The sequence below is a fragment of the Mauremys reevesii genome, linkage group 6 (assembly GCF_016161935.1).
Source record: "Mauremys reevesii isolate NIE-2019 linkage group 6, ASM1616193v1, whole genome shotgun sequence".
Classification (NCBI taxonomy): Eukaryota; Metazoa; Chordata; order Testudines; family Geoemydidae; genus Mauremys; species Mauremys reevesii.
In genome coordinates, this window is record NC_052628.1 from 1,795,562 (window position 1) to 1,816,912 (window position 21,351).

Genomic DNA, 21,351 nt, shown 5'->3' on the forward strand with positions numbered 1-21,351 from the left:
TGGCCTCGTTAGCATTACAAAAGTAAGTTTCCCTCCCTTGGTATTCACCCCTTCTTGTCTACTGTTGAGAATAGGCCACTTCCCCCTTAATTGAATTGGCTCGTTAGCACTGACCCCCCACTTGGTAAGGCAGCTCCCATCTTTTCACATGCTGTGATATATATACTGCTTACTGTATTTTTCACTCCATGCATCTGATGAAGTGGGTTCTAGCCCACCAAATAAATGTGTTAGTCTCTAAGGTGCCACAAGGACTCCTCGTTGTTTTTGCTGACACAGATTAACATGGCTCCCACTCTGAAACCATTCCTCAGGCAGAAGCTCACTAGGAGAGCGTGCCAGAGGCTGGGAACAGTTGCTGTTTGGGTTGTGCTTTCCTTGGTGTGAGTTAGGAATAGAAAACAGCAGGGCTTAGTAAACCTGCCCTGGAAACAAAGGCCGTGGCCGCCTGAACCTCAGGCTGGACGGACAGCTGAGTCCAGCCCCCTCTCCTCCGGGCACAGCACCGAGTGCTCAGTCTGGGCCCACAGCAGACTGAAAGCGGCCTGGGTTGCCATAGGAACTTAACACTGCTCATCATGGCTATTTCTACAGGCCAACAGTGATCTCTGTTTTTGGGACCCCAAGATGTTGCTCCCCAAAACAAAGGCAGCCAAAATCAAAGGCCACTTTTGGAAACAGCCCAAACCGTTATGGTCTCTACTGGAAATACTTGCAAGGCTGGAGTGGAGGGGTGCAGACATTGCAGGCACAATTGCAACAGTTAAAAGACAAACAGGCACCTCACCCATCTCCACCATTCCATCCAAAAGCACAGGCCTTCCCCACTTGAGCAAAGAGAGAATCTCCATTAGCTATATAGTGCCTATGACCCCAGGTGAACAGTTCATATTTTACCAGCACAGGGCAGCAATGCACCCCAGCCAGTGTGTTATCTGCTATTGTGTTCCACAAGCCAATGTGGTCTGTTAGTAACCATATCCCAATGACTCTCGAGGAGATAAGGACAAGGCTAAAGAGCTGGAAGTTGTGTGTTATCTTTTGCCCAAGAGGTGTGGCTCCTAAAGCAAACTAGCTGTGCCACTCCCAGCAATGACCTTTTTCCAGGCTGAGCAGATGCTCCTGAACTGGCACTGCACATTGTTTTATAGAGTAAGGAACATCCTCCATGTTTCCTCAAATTCCCCCCCTTGGGAGTTCCAGACTTGTCACTGCCTATAGAGAGCAGCTACCACCAATTCACACAGCAAATTACAACCATTTGCTTTAATAACTCCGCTCTCCCTTGCACAGTGAGGAACAGGGGCCACTGAAACCTCCCCGATGAGTGCTAGAAAGAACTCAACTGAATCCCTGCAATGGGGGGAGGGGGTCCACTCTCCTCTTGGGTGTCTCCAGCGGCTGCCTGCCATATTCAGGCCTTTTCCCACTCCTGGCACCCCACAGTTAGTCAACCACGCTTGGCAGATCTTGAGTGGCTCACTCCTCCGGCCTAGTCACACAATCAAAATGAACTCCTTCCACAGCAGCAAAGAGTCCAACAAACCTGTCTGTCTACCCTCACCAGGGTCGTCAGCCCTGGCTCTGGGCCCTGTAAATTCTGCCCTTTGCTTGGGCTCCCCGACGAGTCTTGTCCCTTTCTCAGGGTTGACACCACTTTGGCCGGGAAGGAACCCGGGAGTGCCTACTACGCTGGGTTCCAACCCACGGCAGCCATGTACTGCTCACTGCAATTACTGGCTGCTAGTTCCCGGGGCCTCTTCCCAGATCACAGTTGCCAACTTTCACATGGTAAATAAGCACCCGACTTTCACCATAAGCCAAAAATCAAGCTAGTCCCATTTCAAAACAATCCCTAAGAACCCCAACACTCTGTGTGACTAGATCCCCCGGCAAGCAGCCTGGGACTGTGGTGGGCCTGCTGTGCACCCCTGACGCTCTCCCCTGCTTGCCTGGAGCCGATCAAAAAAAAAAAAAAGAAGCAGCAACAAGCTACAAGCCACAAATTAGCCAACAAGCAACTCACAAGCCAATTATGCCGAAAACAAGCCCAATTTCTGTGGTTTCCCCCCCGCAGGTTTGGCATGTCTCTCCCAGATAGCCCCTTTGTCTTCACCCCTTAGCTCAAGGTTGAAGTTCTCAGGGTGTATCTCCCCCAGCTTAAGCAAATGCAGTCAAATCCTGTGGCTGGAGAGGAGAGCCGCACCATGCCATGCCACATGCAGCCCATCGGATCCCAGCCAGAAATAACCTTCTAATTCTAAGGCCACGCAAATCCTTTTATCTGAGCCTGCTGGCCTCTGATCGGCTGCTTCCATCAGGCCTCTCTACGCCTCCTTTCCTGGGCAGGTTGTAGGAGGAGTGCAGGGCCTCCAGCAGGTGGCCACAAAGGGACCATCCCATTCCCCCAACTATACCTGGAACCCACCACTTGGAGTAACTGGCTACAGATCTGAGCTCTGCTTATCATGCAGATGTTAATTCTGGAAACCTGTGGGAGGGCTAAAGCCTCATCCAATGGGAGCTTTTTTGTGCTGGGAACCCGTCATCTCTAAGCGACTCGTAACCAACTTTCTGCTCATAGGAACAGTAGAAACAATCATAGAATATCAGGGATGGAAGGGACCTCAGGAGGTATCTAGTCCAACCCCCTGCTCAAAGCAGGACCAATTCCCAACTAAATCATCCCAGCCAGGGCTTTGTCAAGCCTGACCTTAAAGACCTCTAAGGATGGAGATTCCACCACCTCCCCAGGGAACCCATTCCAGTGCTTCACCACCCTCCCAGTGAAATAGTGTTTCCTAATATCCAACCTAAACCTCCCCCACTGCAACTTGAGACCATTGCTCCTTGTTCTGTCATCTGCTACCACTGAGAACAGCTGAGCTCCATCCTCTTTGGAACCCCCTTTCAGGTAGTTGAAGGCTGCTATCAAATCCTCCCTCACCCTTCTCTTCTGCAGACTAAACAATCCCAGTTCCCTCAGCCTCTCCTCATAAGTCATGTGCTCTAGCTCCCTACTCATTATTGTTGCCCTCCGCTGGACTTTTTCCAATTTTTCCACATCCTTCTTGTAGTGTGGGGTCCAAAACTGGACACAGTACTCCAGATGACTGGAGTCACTGGAAAGAAAGAATGAAAGTCAGTGCCGGTGTCTGTGCTTCAGGTTACCACGTCGCTGCTGCTGAAAACAATGAAAACAATCCTCCCTAGCGTTTCATTCACTGGAAACTAACCACATGTAACTGTGGCCCAGTGCCCAGGCCCTGGTCTAACCACAGCAACCGAGTCTCTGGGAAAGTGGCTGCTTTTTCAGGCGGAGAGATTTAGGAGCTAAGCCACAGAACAACTGTCACGGAGTGTAGGGGAGTCAGGCCCTGCACCCCTGGGCTCCCTGCCGATTCACCAGGACTCTCAGCCAGCCAGTAAAGCAGAAGGGTTTTATTAGACAGGACGAACACAGTCCACACACACAGGCAGGCACAGATAACACAGATCCCTCCCCTGGGTCCATTGGGGCCCCCCCCCATTACCCCATTCGGGATCTCTCTCCTCTCTCCTCTCTCTCTCCCCCCCCCCCCTCCAGTCCCCTCCCCCTCCCTCCTCCTCCTCCCTCTCTTTCTCTTCAGCTTCTTTTCTTCACCACCCCTTTCTTGTCTCCACCTCCTTCCAACACCTTGCAGGGGAGGGCCCCCAGCATTGCTAGGAGGGAGAGTGAGACAGATTTGTGGGAGACAGAGTGCTTTGCATTTGATACTTAGGATCTGTGCCCCCACCCCCAGTCCCACAGTCCCACTTCGTCACAACATCTGGAGTGAATAACATTAAACTCATGCCAAAAAGCAGCTATAAATATAATTGTCCATCCAGTCTTCTGAACGTAGGGCAGTTGCATGGAAAAGTCTTATGAAAGGTTACATTCGAGAGCTGGCTGAGGACCGTGGAAATTTGTCTGGGTTATAAATGAAAGCGCAGATAGCAGTGCCTTAAACAGGCCAACGGGCAGAATTTGTGGATATTAGTTTCTGTGCCTGCCGGGGGGTGGGGAACTGAATGGTTTTGCCAAGTTTTACACAAATTAAGGCCTGACACCGGATGCATGAAGAAAGACCATCTCAGCCCTAAGAGTGATGCAGCCACCGAGCCTGACAGCAGAACAGAGACAACACAGACTCTGTGCAAGAAATCTGTGCTCCACCTGCCCGACAAACCAGCTTCTGGAACCCTAGCTGCAGCCACTCATGCCGGGGGCTGGATCGTCTCCTGTGATCTGCGTGCAGGGGGGAACTCAATGCCCATGCAAGCTGCCTGGCACAGCCCCCCACCCCCAGCACTGCAGGAATACCCCACGGGTGGTTGGGGCAGGATGGAGACTGGCCTCTCTACACGGCATCCTTCCCGCGTGCCCATCCCCCCATACTGAGCTGTGAATGAATGGCCTCCAGAGGACAGACAGTTCCACACAACTCCTGGAGCCACACTGCCAAGGAGCAGTGGACATGCGCCACCCACAAAGATGGCTCCTGCCTCTGCAGCCCGGGTCTCTAAGGACAGGTGGGTAGCAAAGGGCCCAGCACGCCTTTGGAGAGGTGTATGCACAGTACTAAAATAAGCACCAAGCGTTATTAATTCATTATTATTAGCTCACTAACCCCAAGATATGGAAGGTGTTTGGATTAGATGAGAATAGTGTGATGAAACCCTGACTCCTGGCCCCCTGACCCACCCCACCCCTCTGCAGACACTCACATTCTTTGGGCACGTCGTAAGCTGCTGGTTCTGTTCACGCTCAGAGAGATGCGGCGCTGCAGCCGACTAATCCAACCCCCAGAGGACACTACCATGTTACCAGGGGTAGGAAAATCACAACCCTTCGTTCAGATTGTTGATGGGATATTAATTATTGCCTTAGGGAGATGAGCCTTGGTCAGTTGCTAATTGTTAGCATCATCCCTGAAACAAGGAGACCATTCAGGACAGCAGCCAGAGGGCAGCTCCAGGGGAGAAGATTAATCATTGAATAGCCACATTCTTAGGGGATGAGAGAGACCTGAGTTATCACCTTTGGAGAGGTTATTACAACAAACCAATGTGCAAAATTCCCCCTTGGTGCAACAATAGTGACCCCAGGTTACACCCTCGGATGAATCTCCCCATTCTGTACCAGCCACAAGGGCCAAAGAAACCAGGTCACATGTTTGCCGGGCTGGCAGGTGTCCCAGCCAATGACCCCGTTGGGGAGGAACTAAGGGCAGCTCTGATGGCAACAGTACAATTGGGATGTATTATCTGTACTATGGCAGCACCTGTAGAGATCACTGCACGAGCCCATGGTTAGAGAGTCCCCTGCCCCGAGGAGCTCACAGGCCAAGTATAGAGCAGATAAGCATGGCAGGAAGGGTTCTTTGTGCCCAGTTTACAGCCAGGAAGCTGAGGTACAAGGTGGTCACATGACCTCACACAGGCAGTCTGTGGCAGAGCCAGGACTGAACCCACATGTCCAGAGTCTCAGTCCAACACCTTACCCACAAGTCCACCCTTCGCTCTGCGATGGAGCGTTGGTGTATTGCTCCAACACCTGCTGGGTGCGTTACACAGCTGAGAGATCGCCAGCGCCTGCCCCGAAGGGCTGACACTGCAAGTGTGCCGTGATGCAATGGGTGGGAGTAACAGTCAGTTGGGAGGGGACTGGTCACAGCAATAAAATCAGGCACGTGCACAGCTGCCTGGCAAACACTGCAGGATTTTGTATGATTAGTGACGACTCCCTTTTTGTTGGCATGATGGAGGAAAGGAGACGTAAGGACAGTGAGCGTGAGGGAGGGGATTCTTGGGTGTGCCTTGTCAAAATTCCATAGCAGGTAGATTTGCTAGCCCCTGCTGGAGTGTCCGCTCTCTGAATGCTGCAGTAGCATCTCTCCCAGCGACCATCAAGACCTGGGGCTTGATCACATGTGGTACCCGTGGAATGAACCAGCTTGTACTAAATGTCAGGGATTTAAATTTTAAAATATCCTAGAGCAAGATCCCCCTGAAACGTCTCGTTTCCTTTCCTACCTCCTAGTTCCGGAGGTCTGAGCTGGAGCCCATCCCTACCGTATCCCATAATTAATGAAAGCAAGAGAGTCCTCAGAGGGAACTAGATTTCTCTCCCCCCTCCAGGAAGTCGAAAAAAAGAGAAATATTGTAAAATGTGATCTGCTTTGGGCACAGGCTGCCTGGTTTGTGCCTGGTACAGAATCAAGTCCAGCACCAGCACTAAACAAACATCAGATCATAATGGGAATTTGCAAATGTGGGTAAGACACTGAAGACATTCCAATGCAGGGCACTAATGCAACAGGACATTCTGCTAATAGGAACTGACGTAGTGTCCAAGTACATGACGTACAGACGCCATCTCTTTCTATACAGCAGGCTTGTAGGCTCCAAATTCTCAACTCTTGACCTGCAAGGTGACTTGGAATTATTTCCTTCTTGGGATCAGTCAATGTTTAACCTGAAGATAAAGTGCAATATTAGGCCCTGCCCTCTTTAAAAGCAAACATTTCTATTATCCTCACCAGCAGGGAGAGATGCCTGGAGGAGAAGAAAAGACTCCAAATGGGTGCCTTTGCTTTGCACGCTCCGTACCTAGAATCTAGCTAGGCTCTCCAGTGAAACAGACATGCAGCTCTGACTTCAGCTAATCAAAGAGAAGGCAGCAGCACCCCAGGTTTCACCCCAGTGTCCTGTGGCCATAGAAACGCTTTAGAAGCCAGGGCAAGACTCACTGACTGTCACCAGATATTTCCAAACCCGGGGCAGGAGGGATGAGGGCCCCTCTCACCGTGGGACAGGATGTGGGTTACCAGCCCCATTCTGTTCTTTTCCAGGGCCCTGTCACCAGAGCGGGGTGGAGACTGGCACGTTCTCCTCTCACGAGCAGGGAGGTCAGTACCCCGCTCACTGAGCCGTGGACCAGTCAATGGGCCATGTGCCTGCCTGCCAAAGCAGGTATTTACTTTCTGAGTAGGAAACCTCGTCTGTAAAGTTAATACATTTAAATGTTTTAGTCAAAAAAAAAAAAAAACCCCAGAGAACACGAAGGCAGAAAACACTCAACCTCAGGGCTTTCTGATGAAGGACAAAGGCTGAGTTAACATCGCTCTTCCCCAGCAACGGGGCCAGCTCTCTCCCTGCCCTGGTCCCTCCTTTCCTTTCTCTCCCGCCTCCCGGGCCCAGCCCTGCTCTGAGAACCAGCAGGCGCGTCAAGCACCCTGCCTGCCTCTTCAGAGCTGGCTCTATGCTCAGACATGGGGCTTTGGGCTACAGACTTTCCCCTCCACCAGCTGTCTCCATATGTGCCAGTTCATGCCTGCTGGGTCCTGGCTGAGACAGGCAGCTCAGACAGAGGACTGACTTGGCGAGTAGGTTGTTCCTGCCTCACCTTCTCCCAAGGCAGTGTCTGCTAGTGACCACCACACGATCTATAAGACATTGGCCACGCACAAGGTGACTAACCCTGTAGGAACGATCAGTGTCCCAAGAGTCAGCTATGGAGTATTCCCTGTAACATGACTTGTGCTTAGCTCATATGGGGAGTATTACACTTATTTCCCTGACATTGATTAATCAAGGCCAAATTCTGTTCTCATTTACATCATTAACTCTGGAATAGCTCTCTGGGTATCAGTACAGTCAGCCCAGATTTACACTGGTGTCCCGGAGACCATGACTTCACCGTTATTTTCTTCCATTCTCTGTGAGAGTTCAGGATCCCCACCCCTCTGAAGTATGGTTGGCTGCAGATCAGAAAAGCTCTGCATTTGCCTTCCGTTGTAGCACTGCTGGTTGGTTTCTACCTAAGCATTGCATCTTGCTGCTTCACCTGTATCAGCGTTGTCAAGTGCCAGCCACCCAGCAATACATTCTCCCCAAAGCTTTCTGTGCAACTGTTTGAAACAGTATCATGTAAAAATCGAGTGTTATAAAAGTTAGTTTTAAACCATGTACACATACGTCCCTCCTCTTGTTTGTATAACTAACCCCGAAGTACAAATTCTCATTCAGAGCGTCTGCTTCGGTCTCTCATCTAGTTACCATTTAGCAGGACTGCAGTGACATGTAAAGAAAACTCCACTCCGTTTGCTTAGGCCATAGTTCGTAAGGCACAGTACGCGTCTCACAAGGAAGAAACCATGAAATGGTTTTGACCCTAACGGGATGAAGCCAATTACACCAGTGTAACCTCTGAAGCAGTCCCCTTGCTGAGACCAGACATCATTTATGACAAGAGTCCAAGTGAGAGACTCTTTGAGAAAGTCTCCTTCCTCCTTTGACATCCTGGTTCACTAATTCTACAGCTTTCTGACGAAATCCTACAGCCCAAGCTTACACTCCCAATGACATCGGGGGAGGTTTGCCGGCTTCAGAGCTGCAGGATTTGAATGTTAGGGCTAAATTCCATTCTCCTTTACACTTGTGTAATCTGGGGTAACTCTTCATTGCCACACGATGGCTCTGAGGCCAATACTTTAGCAAGATTCAAAGAGGGACTGAACAGTTATACGGCTACCAACAATATAAAAGCTCATGCACTCTTTGGAAGGGATCTCAGACATCATACTTCATGGCTAAAAGCCAGTCTCTAACTCTGAAGGATTAGGATGAAACCTTCATGGGGGGCTGATTATCCCATACATGACTATTATGGGGTTACTTGCACCTTCCTCTCAACCAGCTAGTGTTGGCCCTGCTTGGAGACAGCACCCTGGACTGGAGGGACCCCCAAGCCTGTTCTAATCCAGTATCCCTATATCCTATGTTCACTGACTTCAGTGGTGTTACACGGGTGATAGCAAAGGGGGAATCAGACCCATACTGCTTAAAAAGTAAATGCTCTGTTTAAAGATTAGTTTTTCTACTTATGAAGCATTATTCATGCAGGATGAAAACCGGTCTCCAAGCTCTGACCAGGGGCTCTCTTATTGTCAATTTCCAGCAACATGTTCCAGCAACAAGAGGCTCAAAAACCTCATTGGTGAGTCACAAAGAATTCATTCCTGACCAGAAGGTCCCTTACCTTCTGACCATCTAATCGGGGGGAGGGGGGGACCCGTTTGAGGTGGGAGGTGGCGGATGGAGTTTTCTGCTAGCCCCAGCAATAACCTTTAACATAGATTGTTTGGGGGTAAAAGTAAACATGCTTCATTCTCTTGAAAGTTTTAGTTTCACTCTTTATTTCCCATAAATTTGGTGAGAATCGCTGGGCTGAACCGAGCATGAATCAAAACAGGAAGCTGTAAAGGAACAAATCCCATTCATTCTCAAGAGTTACACATTAACTTTCAGGAAGCTGTTAAACTTCTTCTGAACTGTAAGGCCTAAATTTGGGCATAATATTTGCATCTACACCAAAGAGAAAAAAAGGAGCACTCAAGAAAGACAAGGCTGTTGCAGAGAAGCTAACAGAATTCTTGGCATTGGTCTTCACTGCAGACGATGTGAGGGAGACTCCCACACTTGAGCTATTCTAGTTTGAGGCTACAAGACTAGAAAACACAATAATATTGGGGGGGTTCAGCTATCCCCATATTGACTGGGAACATGTCACCTCAGGACGGGATACAGAGGTCAAATTTCTAGACACCATTAATGACAGTTTCTTGGAGCAGCCAGTCCTGGAACCCATAACGGAAGAGACAATTGTTGATTTAGTCCTAAATGGAGCACAGGATCTGATCCAAGAGGTGATTATAGCTGAACCACTTGGTAATAGCAACAATATCATAATACATTTAACATCCTTGGGGAGTGGGGGATACCAAAGAAACCCACCGCAGTAACATTTAACTTCAAAAAGGGGAACTACACAAAAATGAGGAGGCTACTTAAATGGAAATTAAAAGGAACAGTCACAAGAGTGAAATGCTGCAAGCTACATGGAAACTTTAAATACACCATAATAGAACTAAATGTATACCCCAAATTAAAAAAATATTAAGATGACCAAGAAATGCCACCATGGCTAAACAATAGAGTGAGAGAGGCTATTAGAGGCAAAAAAAATCTGTTAAAAATTGGAAGTCAAATCCTATTGAGGACAATAGAAAGGAACATAAACTCTGGCAAGTCAAGTGTAAAAGTGTAATCAGGCAGGCCAAAAAATAATTTGAAGAGCAACTAGCAAAAGACACCAAAACTAACAGCATTTTTTAAGTACATCTGGGTGATGGAGATACTAAAGGAGCACTCAAGGAAGTCAAGGCTGTTGCGGAGAAGCTAACAGAATTCTTTGCATTGGTCTTCACTGCAGAGGGTGTGAGGGAGATTCCCACACTCAAGTTCTTCTTTTTAGGTGACAGATCTGAGGAACTCTCCCAGATTGAAGGTATCAGAGGGGTAGCCGTGTTAGTCTGGATCTGTAAAAGCAGCAAAGAGTCCTGTGGCACCTTGTAGACTAACAGACGTATTGGAGCAGGAGCTTCCATGGGTGAATACCCACTTCGTCGGATGCATCCCAGATTGAAGTGTCATTAGAGGAGATTTTGGAACAAATGGATAAATTAAACAGTAATAAGTCACCAGGCCCAGATGGTATCACCCAAGAGTTCTGAAGGAACTCATATGAAATTTCAGAAGGACTAACTGTGGTATACAATATATTCTTTAATCAGCCTTTGTACCAGATGACTGGTGGATAGCTAATGTAACACCGGTTTTTAAAGATGCCTCCAGAGGCAATCCTGGAAACTACAGGACGGTAAGCCTAACTTCAGTAGTAAAGAACAGAATGATCGGAGTCATAGATGAACACAACTTGTTGGGGAAGAATCAACATAGCTTCTGTAAAGGGAAATCATGCCTCAGCAATCTGAGTTCTTTGAGGGGGTCAACAAGCATGTGGACAAGGGTGATCCAGTGGATAGAGTGTACTTGGACTTTGAGAAAACCTTTGACAAGATCCCTCACCAAAGACTCTTAAGCAAAGGAAGCTGTCATGGGATAAAAGAGAAAGTCCTCTCATGGATCAGTAACTGGTTAAAAGATAGGAAACAAAGGGTAGGAGTAAATAGTCAGTTTTCACAGTAGAGAGGGTAAATAACGGGGTACTCCAAGGAACTGTATTGGGACCAGAGCTGTTCAACATATTCATAAATGATCTGGAAAAAGGAGTAAACAGTGAGGTGGTAAAATTTACAAACAATACAGAATTATTCAAGATAGTTACGTTCAAATCGTACAGTGAAGTGTTACAAAGCGATCTTGGTGATGGCAATAAAATGGCAGATGAAATTCAATGTCGATGAGTGAAAAGTAATGCACTTTCGAAAACATAATTCCAGCTGTACAAACAAAATGATGGCATCTAAATTATCTGTTACAACTCAAGAAAGATCTTGGAGTCATCATGGGTAGTTCTCTGAAAACATCTGTTCAATGTGTAGCAGCAGTCAAAAAGCCTAACAGAATGTTAGGAATCGTTAGAAAAGGAATAGATAATAAGACAGAAAATATCATAGTGACACTATATAAATCCATGGTACGCCCACACTCTGAAGACTGCGTGCAGTTCCAGTTGCCACATCTCAGAAAAGAGAAAAAAATACAGAGAAGGACAGCAAAAATTATTAGGGATACGGAACAACTTCCAAATGAAGAAAGATTAAAAAGTCTGGGACTGTTCGGTTTAGAAAAGAGGCGACTAAGGGGGGTATATGACAGAGGCCTATAAAATCATGACTGTTGTGGAGAAAGTGACTAGAAAAGTGTTATCTACCCATTCGCATGACACACAAACCAGTAGCAGAGGGGTAGCCGTGTTAGTCTGGATCTGTAAAAGCAGCAAAGAGTCCTGTGGCACCTTATAGACTAACAGACATATGGGAGTCATGTGGGTCATGCATCCGACGAAGTGGGTATTCACCCACGAAAGCTCATGCTCCAATACGTCTGTTAGTCTATAAGGTGCCACAGGACTCTTTTCTGCTTTTACAAACCAGTAGTCACTCAATTAAATTAATAGGCAGTAGGTTTAAAACAAACATAAGAAAGTTCTTCACACAATGCGCAGCGAACCATGGGAATTCATTGCCAAGGGATGTTGTGAAGGCCAAAAGCATAAATGAGTACAAGAAGTTCCTGGAGGACAGGTCTATCACTGGCTATTAGCCAAGATGGTCAGAGGAACAACCCCATACTCTAGGTGTGCCTGAACCTCCCACTGCCAGAAGCTGGGACTGGATGACAGAGCATTAATCACTCAATAATTACCCTGCTCGGCTCATTCCCTCTGGGGCACCTGGCATTGGCCACTGTCGGCAGACAGGATACTGGGCTAGAGGAATCATTGGTCTGGCCCAGTCTGGCCATTCTTATATTCTTATACCCTTCGGACAGAGAGAAACAAACAGAATCCCTGGGAAGGCAAGGGAAAATGCCTCCGGTCTCTCTCAACACAATCTCGTGACAGAGAGCGAGGTATCCATCTAGGATCTATGGTGTGGAATGAGGAACATTACGCCTGATGGAAAGCACTCAGTCTAATCAAGACTAAAGGCACTGAGTGAGAGTAGCACACATCGAGGGCAGGTCTATACTTCAAATGCTGCAGTGGCACAGCTGCCCCAGCGCCGCTGCAGCGCTTCAGTGAAGACGCTATTATGTTGACAGGAGAGCGTCTCCCATCAGCGTAGTGAATCCACCTCCCCATGTGGCAGAGGCTCTGTCAATGTGAGAAGCCCTCCCATTGGCATAGCGCTGTCCATACCAGGGGTTAGGTCAGTACAACGGCGTCGCTCAAGGGGTGCATTTTTCACACCCCAGAGCGACGCAGTTATAACAGTGGATGTTTATAGTGTAGACCTGGCCCCAGGGATTACTAGATGTGTGAACTTAACACATTCTCATACCTTTGCTACCGCTCTCCTCTGACCTGCCTCAGTGTGTGAGGTGGATTCCCCTAGGCTCAGTGGGGCCGCTGGAAGGAGGTGTGCAAAGGGGGAAGTTACACGGCCGGGGGTCGAAGTTGGTGCAATGAGCCTGGCCAAGGGTCTGACAGAAGGTGCAAGTGACACTCATGTGACTTGCTTCTGAACACGGCCAAGGCATTTTGATTTCCCCCTCAGGTTCTTCCTTACACACGTCTTCATTTAAAAAGCCCGTTGGTGGTTCCCATCCTCTGCTCCCACTAAAACCCTTGTGGGAAAGAAGAAAAGGCCACAGGACACTACAAGGGACCAGACTGTCCAAGCTCCTGCCAGAGAGGGATTTGTAGCCTCGTGGATGTAAAGAGAACAAGGCCTCAGAGCCCAAAAGTCAGCAGGCAGAGTCTCTGGATCCCAGGGCCTCTGTGTGAGGAGCCAACCTCCACTGCAGCATTGCTTAGCTGATGCCAGACCTCTCCCAGAAGAGCTGCCATTGGCCTCCCTGCTGCTGTTCCCCAGCCACAGCAGCAATTGCAGGTGCAGAATGGAAGTTCATGCTGCTCCAAGCAGCATCCATTTCTGCACGGATTTCCAACAGAAACTCCATGGGGTCTTGAGAAGCTCACGTTGTGCAGACTGGCTGCTTCCTAGCTCCACTCCCTCTCGTCCCAGGCTCTGACGTGGAATCCCAGGGAGTGCAGGCAGGGGCGGCTCTACCGTTTTGGCCGCCCCAAGCAGTCATGCGCGGGAGGCGCCCCGGAGCCGCGGGAGTAGCGGACCTCCCACGGGCATGACTGCAGAGGGTCCGCTGGTCCCGCGTGGCTCGGCTGGACCCCCCGCGGCTGCGGACGGTTCGCGGCTCCCCCGGCTCCGCTTGAGCTGACGCAGTCATGCCTGCGGGAGGTCCGGTCGTCCCGGGGCTCGGTGGACCTCCCGCAGGCATGACTGCGGCAGGTCCGCCGGCCCAGCCTGCCGCCCCCTAGACTTCGCCGCCCTAGGCACCAGCTTGTTTTGCTGGTGCCTAGAGCCGCCCCTGAGTGCAGGGTCTGCCGAGTCTGCTGCACTTAGCACTCCTCTGCTCTGTAGCTTTCAAACTGCTGCCACCCCATGTCACTCTCTCTGCTCCTCTCCCTGCCTCCTAGCAGGGAGGAGTACCTGGGTCATTGCCATTAATTCCACATCATCATCAAAAGGCTGCAATCAAGCCTTCACCTTCATTTGCCAGCAGCATGTTTTGTCAGCTGGTGGAGGCTGCAGTGCCACAGGGCTGTGTGCAAAAGGAGACAAGCCCAAGATTTTCCAAACCCAGCCATTCCCGGGGTATAGTTCAAGCTTCACGGTTCTGTTTAGACATTATCTTGTTCACCAGGACTCAGTTTACAGCACCTCCCTGGGGGAGATCCCAGTGCTGGGCAAGTAAACAGAATGTGGCTGTTCCGAGACACCCTGGCCAACTCCACAGGTGTCAGATGTGCTCCCAAGCATTGAGGTAGGAGTCAGAGACTGGGTACTGTGTGTACAGTCTGTGGATTGTCACGGACACGAGGATCTGCCTGGCTCTGCCTTACCTTTCAATTTCTTCTTTCCAAACTTGAATCCAGATAGCGGCATCCCAAGAGTTTCTTTCAGTGCAATTCCATGGAATTTCTGGAGAAGAAGAGAAGAGATTATTTACAATGAGGATCCCTGCCACACAAAAAATAAAGATCTGCAGCCTTCAAATGGAAGAGTTCAGTTCCTAAACAATATGACCAATGGCTGCAGTTCTTCACGTGGCGATTTTTAATTACACAATCATCTCAGGTTTCCCAATCATCCTGCACAAACCAGGTTACTTGACTGGGACATTTGGAGCCACTCGGTTCTGATCCTGCACAGGGAATAGGTCAGGGGGGAGACAGGGTGCAAAGCACCTTCCTCCCTCGTGCCACCCACACTCTCAGACATTGCCTTGGGGTGCACAGGAATGGCCTGAGGCTAGCACTCACAGTGACAGCTAGGGTTGCCAATCACCACCACTGACCAGGTCATTAAAAGTCCAGTCGGCGGCACAACAGGGCTAAGTCAGGCTCCCTGCGGCTCCTGGGAGCGGCCGGCACGTCCCTGTGGCCCCTAGGCACAGTGGTGGCCAGGGAGACTCCGCGTGCCGCCTCCGTCCCGAGCGCTGGCTCCGCAGCTCCCATTGGCCAGGAACTGCAGCCAATGGGAGTTGCGGGGGTGGCGCCTGTGGATGGGGGCAGTGTGCAGAGTCACCTGGCCACATCTCCACCTATGGGCCGTAGGGACATGCCGGCCGCTTCCAGGAACCACCTGAGGTAAGTGTTGCCCGGAGTCCACCCCCTCATACACTCCAACCCCCTTCTCCAGCCCAAAGCCCCCTCCCACACTCCGACGAGTCTCCGTTCCTGTGTGCTTGATGGATTTTGCCATGATTGCTGTCAGGAATTGAGCCTTACCTGGCTAACAGGGCCAGCCGGGGAAGGTTGAGGTACTCCCCAGGTTGTTATTAAAACAAGTTTTCTGGACAACAGCAACGAGGCAACACCAACAAGCTCTCATACTTTAGTGGGAAATGATTCCTCAAAATACAGCCACTGAGAACAAAGCCACAGACTGTCACTGAAATACAGAGTCCCAGCGCAAAGCCGCAGACAATCAGTGTCTTTGCTGCAAGGGTCAGCATATTCGGCCAGGGGATAATGTCCATTACTTTCAGTTCTCATTCCACATGTTCAGGGTTTCTCTTTCATTTGTAGTAAGAGCTGTCGTAGACAACAGGAATGAGCCAATACTCTTTGTACCCTAGTACTATTTCAGTATCTCTGGGTCTGAGTTCTGCAGCTCATATCCCAGCACAGCACTAATTTCTGCCGAGCCTGATATGGAGAAGCCTTGGCATTCAGTTAGTTCTGATTAAGTACCATTCTCTCTATATGCTTTGCCACTCTGAGGTTGACTCACTCCCTGATCAGATGCCTAGCATGAAGTGAAGGCCTTGAGATACAAACACCCATCCTTGCAGTCCAGTATCCTGATGCCAGAACTGCTCATGAAGGACACTCTAATGGGGTGACCTCAGAGAAGCTTCTAAATGTAGAAAGCTTGCCCCAAATTCTCCACATCCAGCCCTGGCTCAGGTTTTCCATACAGCTCTCTGTGCTGCAGAGAAATCTAACCAGTACAGTATTTAATACAAGAAATAATGTCAAATTCATAACACAAACTGTAAAAGAAGAAAATACAAACATCTGGTTGAAACAACCTCCAGAAATGAATTCCATGTGAAAGACCCTGACCCATCTCCGGTGGGTGGGGATGTGTGTGTAACTTCAACAGGGAGAAGCCAGCTCTCATTTGAGATTAATTCTACCACCAGTTAGCCATCCAAACCTACATGTGCTGCAGTGAAGACACCTGAGGGGACAGGGACATCAGATTGTATATATTTTCTCCCTCTACTAAGAACTGAATAAAATGTATATGGCCCAAATGCCTCCCTGGTGTAGCTTCACTGGAGTTGTGCCGAGAATTAATTTGGTCTCCTCTCCCCTCCTGGAATTAGAGATAAACAGAAACAAAACCCCCAGATCCCTGGAGAAGCTTTGATCTGGATCCAAAACTTTCTGTGCAGATCCTCTCTTCCCAAAATGCTAATGCAAAGTTGCTCCAGAGTAGCTGTAACTCATTAAGCCTGGAATGTAAAAAAAACCCCACAGCAGTTAACACTTCATCCATCCTCCCAACTCCCATACAGCATCGGCATCACACACAGAATTAGGATGCTCTATTGCTCACCATACCAAGCTCAGGCTACGTCTACACTACCCGCCGTATCGGCGGGCGCGACGATTTTTTGATCGATAATATCGCCTCATCTCATCGCGGCCGCTCGATCCCCGAACGCGAACTCTCTTCGATTCGAACTCCAACCCACCGCCCCGCGTGGCGCGGAGAGAGCCGGAGAGAGGAGACCGATCATCCGCCGCCGGGGAAGGATGATGTAGACGATATATAATATTCACTTTCTTCATTATTGTTATTCTCGTTAGCGACTGAAGTATTCTTATTTTTTCCTTTTTCCTCAGTCACTGATTTAGCAGAGCCTGCATTCCTGAGAGGTGGTGGGTTTTGTTTAATAGTGGATTAATTCTCCCCCTGTTACTGCAAAGAGGCTTTAGCATGGCATTCTGCACACAGTCTAGCTGGGGTTCATTCGGGTCCCCCCGAAAAGAGGAGTTCCCCAGTCAAAGACCATTGATGCTGCCTCTGCCTGTCTCACTGTGGATATTGCTTCAGCATCCACGAGAGAAGCGGCCTTGGTGGGGAGAGGGAGTGTCTGTGAACCAGGTCCAAGCCTTCGAAAATCTTAAAGGTAAGAGCCAGGATCTAGACCAGGGGTTCTCTCAAGAAAATTTTTGGTGGCCTCAGAGTGCAGTCACCAACTCTCGCTGGTGGTCACACTGACAATTTTTCCTAAAATACTTAATTAACTTTAGGAAAAACAAATAAATATGCACATATCCATGTCCAAATCATAATTTTCATTGTAATCATGTAGGGGTTTTTTTTGTAGACTCAATAATAAAAATAATGTACAGTCGCCTCAATTCTTGACTGGATCTAAATAGAACAGAAACAAAAGAAGGTGCTGTGTCTTTTTTGTTGTTGTTTCTTTTGCTTTTTTGGTTGCTTTATTTTTAGACTTGCTAGCTAGTAGGTCTGCTGCTGTGAAAACTGATATTTATATGTTTGTTAATATCACTTGTCATGGCAGACTTGTTAGCTAGCTGGGAGGCTGTGAAAAGTGATTAACAAACGTACAAATATCGCTTTTCACAACAGACTTACTCAGCCCTAGAATCATAGAATCTCAGGGTTGGAAGGGACCTCAGGAGGTGTCTAGTCCCACCCCCTGCTCAAAGCAGGACCAATCCCCAACTAAATCATCCCAGGAGGGCCCTGACAAGCTGGGGGACAAATTAAGCCCTGGATGGAGAGGCGGGGGGGGGAGGAGTATTGGGTTGGGAGGGTGGCGAACCTGGAGCCAGAACCCAAAACCCTGTGGTCAGAGCCCGAAGGCCCATAGCTGGAACCTGCCACCCACCACCCCAGGGCTGAAGCTGGAAGCTCACCACCCTGGGAAGGTGGCTGCCTGTTCTTCTGGCATTTGTGGCTCCAGAGTGGGACAGGGCCCAATCCCTGCTGGCAGCCCCAGGGGAAGGGCCACTGCTGTGCCCCTCCTCCATCACTGCCCAGTAGGCTGTGGCCGCAAGAAAAGCCCCGCATTTGGGAAACGCTGATCTAGACTCTTTCAGGAGTAAATGTACTCTCAGCGTTCTTAGCTGCTTAAGAGGCAAGCTGCCTTTTATCTTCAGCCCCAGCTACCGTGAGATACAACAGTCTAATCTAAAGGCATGGCTCACCAAGGCTAATTCTTCGTTCAGGAAGGACAGCAAACTGGATGTGGAAGAAGGCTCTTCTGCTCTCCTGCCGATAATAGCTCATCTTAATTAATTAGCCTCTTAGCGTTGGTATGGCAACTCCCACCTTTTCATGTTCTGTGTATGTGTATATCTCGTATTACTGTATGTTCCATTCTATGCATTCGATGAAGTGGGCTGCAGCCCACGAAAGCTCATGCTCAAATAAATGGGTTAGTCTCTAAGGTGCCACAAGGACCCCTGTTCTTTCTGCTCTCTGCGTGTCAAAAGTGGCAATGAGTCCAATCAGCTCTGGAGACTTTGCACTACTCTCATGATCAGAGGGCAGATGTCCAGAAAGGAGGGTGTGGCCAGTGTCTTGGCCAGCACCTCACACTGTAAATAGCCATGTGATATTTGAAATACAGAGCACATGCCATTTGCGCACATGATCACTCTCCACCGCAGTTTAGTCTCTGCATGTGAATGGGACATGGAATTGGATGGTTTTATTTGCATCCATCTGATGAAGAATCTATAAAGCTTCACAAACTTTAGAACAAAAATATCCTTCCATTAAAATACTAAATAGCTCACCAATAAATAGTTAGAGGGCTGGATCCCAGGCAAAGTGTGTAGCCAATGAGAGCCAGAGCACGTTCAAGGCAGCTGGTGGGACGTGCCAGCCAACTGACCTGAGTGAAGTAATGCTACACACCCTGAGAAGAGGCCCTGAGCTTGGAACTTCCATCAGTATCAGCGGGGGTGGGAAGGATTGTTGAGATTTTGCAAGAAATTTTTGGAGTGAAATAGAATAGGCAAATTCCCAACTAATTTCTTTTAATTCTTTCCAAATTAGTTTACCCACCTATTAAGTGGGCACAATACTTGTCTTTTTAGTTGCAGCAACTATAGGCAACATTTACCAGCAGGTGTCACACACGCAGTGGTCTCCAAGATACTGCACACTTTCCGGTGTTTAGACACCACTCTAGGGTAATGGTGGGCAGTGCTGACTTTGTAATGGTGCCGCTAGAGTTAATGCTTGTATAAAGTGCCCCCTTTGCAGATGTGAAGTACTAAATAGTTCAGCCAAATTGTTCCAATATTGGTGCCCAGAGGTAAAGGTGGATTTGGTTCTCTCTCTTCGGGCACTGAAATTTGAAAATTTTGGCCTTCAAACAAAATTAAAAACTAGTCACAGTCTAGTCCCCCTCATTGCAGTGTGTGAGCACCTCACAACGGTGAATGTCCATATCCTCCCAGAACGTCCCGGAGGTAGGGCAGATGGGGAACAAATGCACCAAGAGATGAAGTGACTTGCCTTCGCTCACACAGGAAGCTTGTGGCAAAACAGAGAATTAAACTCAGGCCTTCTGAGCCTCAGGCTAGCAACCCGACCACTGGACCTCCCCTGCTGCCTTGGGCTGAGGCTGGGTTTGACTGGTTTCAGCCTGGAATAAGTTCTAGGAAACCTAGGTGATGAATTCTGCAAATGGGACTCATGCTGGAAGTAGTGACCCAACCTGTACTTTAGTAGCACCGACTGACAAGTTGAAATATTTCCTAGAAGCCCAACAGGTTTTTCCTTTTAATCAAAAATAGGGCAACCAGAGAGCTCTGCTGAGGCTCTGAGCCGAGCCAGCCCTTCAGTGATCACATTCTGAAGAGCTCTTCAAAGCTGGAGGTTTTCACTGGTCCCTTCTGGCCTTGGAGTCTTTGTGATCATCCAGTCTGACCTCCTGCATGGCACTGACTTCCTGGGCCCATACGACTGCCCTCCATTAATTTCTGTTGGAACTAGAGCAGAGCTTTTAGAAAAACATCCTGTCTGGTTTTTTAAATGGTCAGTGATGGAGATTTGTTCTTCAGGTTAATGACCCCCCCGTTAAAAATGTTACACCTTATTTCCAGCCTGGATTCGTCTGGCTTCGTCTTCCCGTCACTGGATGGTGTTAGACCTTCCTCTGCTGGACTGAAGAGCCCGTTATCAAATTTCTGTTCCCCACGTAGGTACCTACAGACTGGGATCAAGTCACCCCTTAACCTTCTCTTTGTTAAGCTAAATAGATTGAGCTCCTTGAGTCTATCACTGTAAGGCAGGTTTTCCAATCCTGTAATCATTCTCGTGGCTCTTCTCTGAACTCTCTGCAATTTATCAACCTCCTTCTTCAATAGTGGGACCAGAACGGGACAAAGTCTTCCAGCAGTGGTTACACCAGTGCCAAATACAAGGTAATGTAACATCTCTACTCCCAGACAACATTCCTCTGTTTACACATCCCAGGATCACATTAGCCCTTTTGGCCATAGTGTTGCCCTGGAGCTCATGTTCAGCTGATTATCCACCATGACCCACAAATCTTTTTAGAGTCACTGCTTCCCAGGAAAGAGTCCCCCATCCCATAAGTATGGGCTGCTTTCTTTGCTGCTAATGTACAACTTTACCTTTGGCAGCATTAAAATGCATATTGTTTGCTGCGCCCAGCTTACCAAGTGATCCAGATCACTCCGTACCAGTGACCTGTCCTTATTACTCACCATTCCCCCAATCTTTGTCTCATCTGCAATCTTTACCAGTAATAATTGTAAGTTTTATTCCAAGTTTTTGATAAAATGTTAAAGAGCACAGGGCCAAGAACCAATTCCTGAGGGAGACCACTAGAAAGGCAGCCATTTGATGATGATTCCCCATCTATAATTATATTTTGAGACCTGCCAGTTAGCCATTTTTAAATCCATTGAACGTGTACTATGTTCATTTTGTATCGTTCTATTTTTTTTTATCAAAATGTCATGCTAGGAAACTCATAAAACTGTGTCCATATGAAAAGACTCAGAGCCCTACAATGTACCAAGATAATTGCTGGGAAAGAGTTATCTGTCACGGTTTGAAGTAATGACCCAATATCAGCCATCAGCTTCCATATAACATACTCCCTAAACTGACACATCTGGAAAGCCGAACTGATTTGCACTGGACACATTTAAACAAGCTAGTGATGGTTTTCATATTACTTCTT

General features: G+C 48.5%; 1 protein-coding gene across 4 annotated transcripts in view; it reads right to left on the reverse strand.

Annotated features, from left to right (window-relative positions):
• The window catches only part of LOC120407658 (phospholipid-transporting ATPase ID-like), a 119,056-nt gene that overhangs the window by 85,116 nt on the left and 12,589 nt on the right, over positions 1-21,351 (reverse strand). For all 4 annotated transcript variants that reach the window (XM_039543450.1, XM_039543448.1, XM_039543451.1 and 1 more), the window contains exon 2: positions 14,477-14,555. In XM_039543450.1, coding sequence (XP_039399384.1) covers positions 14,477-14,519 — 43 coding nt within the window. In that variant the 5' untranslated portion in view covers positions 14,520-14,555. The remainder of the gene's footprint in view (positions 1-14,476; positions 14,556-21,351) is intronic.